The sequence below is a fragment of the Myotis davidii genome, unplaced genomic scaffold, assembly GCF_000327345.1.
Source record: "Myotis davidii unplaced genomic scaffold, ASM32734v1 scaffold472, whole genome shotgun sequence".
NCBI classification, from domain to species: domain Eukaryota; kingdom Metazoa; phylum Chordata; class Mammalia; order Chiroptera; family Vespertilionidae; genus Myotis; species Myotis davidii.
Window position 1 is genome coordinate 1 of NW_006283774.1, and position 2,500 is coordinate 2,500.

General features: G+C 67.4%; 1 gene segment (V, D, J or C); it reads left to right on the forward strand.

Annotated features, from left to right (window-relative positions):
- Nucleotides 1-669: 669 nt before the first annotated feature.
- Nucleotides 670-2,331, forward strand: LOC102751367 (the record flags this gene model as incomplete). The annotated part of the segment is given in 4 exon segments: nt 670-984; nt 1,101-1,424; nt 1,509-1,832; nt 1,907-2,331. Coding segments are annotated over 4 exon segments (1,304 nt in total), but the record flags the coding sequence as incomplete, so codon positions are not given.
- Between the last annotated feature and the right edge of the window lie 169 nt (nt 2,332-2,500).

Below are 2,500 nucleotides of genomic sequence, written 5' to 3' on the forward strand. Positions count from 1 at the left end.
CTCTGGAGCTGAGCTGGACTGGGCTGAGCTGGGTTGGCTGCACAGAGCTGGGCCCGGGTCTGACGGGCTGAGGTCTGAGGTTCCCAGGCCAGGGGACGGCAGGCAGGGTCACTGCTGGGGGCAGGCCTCAAGCGAGCTCCCTCGGGCTGTCAGCAGGGAAGCCTGGCTGGTCAGAGAGGTAGGGTTAGGGGCACCCTCAGCTGCAGAGCATCCATCCCAGTGAGCAGGAGGTGGGGGTGTGATGGGCCACACTCGTGATTCCTATGGGTTGGAGGCCTCTGGACCCCAGGCCTAAGCAGGGGGGGGCGGGGGGGGCTGAAGGTGGGGGTAGAGGAGACATCTTGCTGATCCCTGGGGTCTCGGGGTCCCTGCTCCACAGTGGGGGGTGATGGCTCTGAGCCTCTGCTGCTTGAGGAGCAAAGAGCTCCCCCGTGGGCAGGTGGTGTGTGCTGCCACTCAAGGCCCAAGGGTCCGACCAGGGGCAGGGACAGCAGCAGCTTCGGGCAGCACAGGTTTTGTCACAGGGTCTGGGAGGAACCGGGAATGAGCCCCAAATGAGCCAGGGCTGCTCTGTGCCCCAGGCTGGAAGGAGGGCCCATGCTCCCTCCCAGACTCCCGGGGCCCTGGGAGAGGCTCGCCAGCGCTGACGGGCCCCGTTCCATCCCGCAGCCTCCATGCAGGACCCATCCGTCTTCCCCTTGGTCCCCTGCTCCAGAGGCACCGCCGGGGGGGCCGCCTCCGTGACGCTGGGCTGCCTGGTCAGCGGCTACTTCCCGGAGCCCGTGACCGTGACCTGGGACGCGGGGTCCCTGAATACAAGCGTCATGACCCTCCCCGCCGTCTTCACCTTGAACTCCAGCCACTACACCACCAGCAGCTACATGACCGCCTCTGGCGAATGGGCCAAACAGACGTTCACCTGCAACGTGAGGCACGCCGGGTCCAATCCCATCAACAAGACCATAGACATAGACCTTCCGCCAGGTAGGCCCAGGCCGGCGGGCGAGGAGCAGGCCGGGCAGGAGGGCGGCGGAGGGGGCTCAGAGAGGCCTCCGTTGCCTTTGTAGACAGAGATAAGACGAGCACGCCTCTGTCCCTAGCATGCGCCACGAACGTCACCCAGCCCACGGTGAGGCTCTACCACTCGTCCTGCGACCCCAGCGGCGACACCCACGCCACCATCCAGCTGCTGTGCCTCATCACTGACTTCACCCCGGGCGACCTCAAGGTCACCTGGCTGGTGGACGGGCAGAGGAGCGAGAACCTGTTCCCGACCACCGAGCCCCCTCGGCAGGAGGGCGCGCTGGCCTCCACCTCCAGCCGGCTCAACATCAGCCAGGGGGAGTGGGTGTCCCAGAAAACCTACACCTGCCAGGCCAGCCTGCATGGCTGCACCGTTAAGGCCCAAGCCCGCACCTGCCCAGGTACAGCCCTCCCCGCACCCACACCTGCCTCTCGGGCTGGCAGGGGCCAGGCGCGGCCTCACGCAGCCCCTCCGCACCCTCCAGAGTCCGAGCCCCGCGGCGTGAGCGTCTACCTGATCCCACCCAGCCCCCTGGACCTGTTCGTCCACAAGTCGCCCAAGGTGTCCTGCCTGGCGGTGGACCTGGCCAGCCTGGAGGGCCTGAAACTGCAGTGGTCCTGGAAGGGTGGGGCCCCCCTGACCGGGGCCACCCAGAGCATCAAACACCACTTCAACATGACCTACTCGGTCACGTCCACCCTGCCCGTGGACGCCAATGACTGGATCGAGGGCGAGACCTACGAGTGCAAGCTGAGCCACGGGGACCTCCTGCCCCAGGACATCGTGCGCACCATCACCAAGGCCCTCGGTGAGCTGCCGGGCCGAGGGGAGGCGGGCGGGACCCCTGGAGCTGGAGCTGGCTGACCCCACGCCCGTCCACAGGCAAGCGCTCTGCCCCGGAGGTCTTCGTGTTCCCGACGCCTGAGAAGGAGCAGGGGGCCCAGGACACGGTCACCCTCACCTGCCTGATCCAGAACTTCTTCCCCGCGGACATCTCGGTGCAGTGGCTGCGGGAGGGCGCCCTGATCCCCAACGACCAGCACACCACCACGAAGCCCCTCGGGGACCGGGGCGCCAGCCCCGCCTTCTTCGTCTTCAGCCGCCTGGAGGTCCGCCGGCCCCACTGGGAGAAGAGGAGCAGGTTCACCTGCCGAGTGACCCACGAGGCTCTGCCCGGCTCCCGGACCCTCGAGCGATCAGTGTCCAAAGACCCTGGTAACTAACGCCCTGCCTCCCGCCCCCTCCAGGGCTCCCGCTGGGACGGGGCGGGGGGCTGCCGACCCCACCCCTGCTGTCAATAAACTCAGTGCCTGCTCAGAGCCTGGTGCACCGGTTCTTGGGGGGTAGGACTGGGAGGCTGGGGTGTCTGGCAAAGAGGAAAGGACTTCCAAGAGGGGACAGGCGGGTTGAGCGGGACTGAGCGGGGCTCTGTCCACCATCCTCCTGCCAAGACCCCATGCATCCTGCCCACTCCAA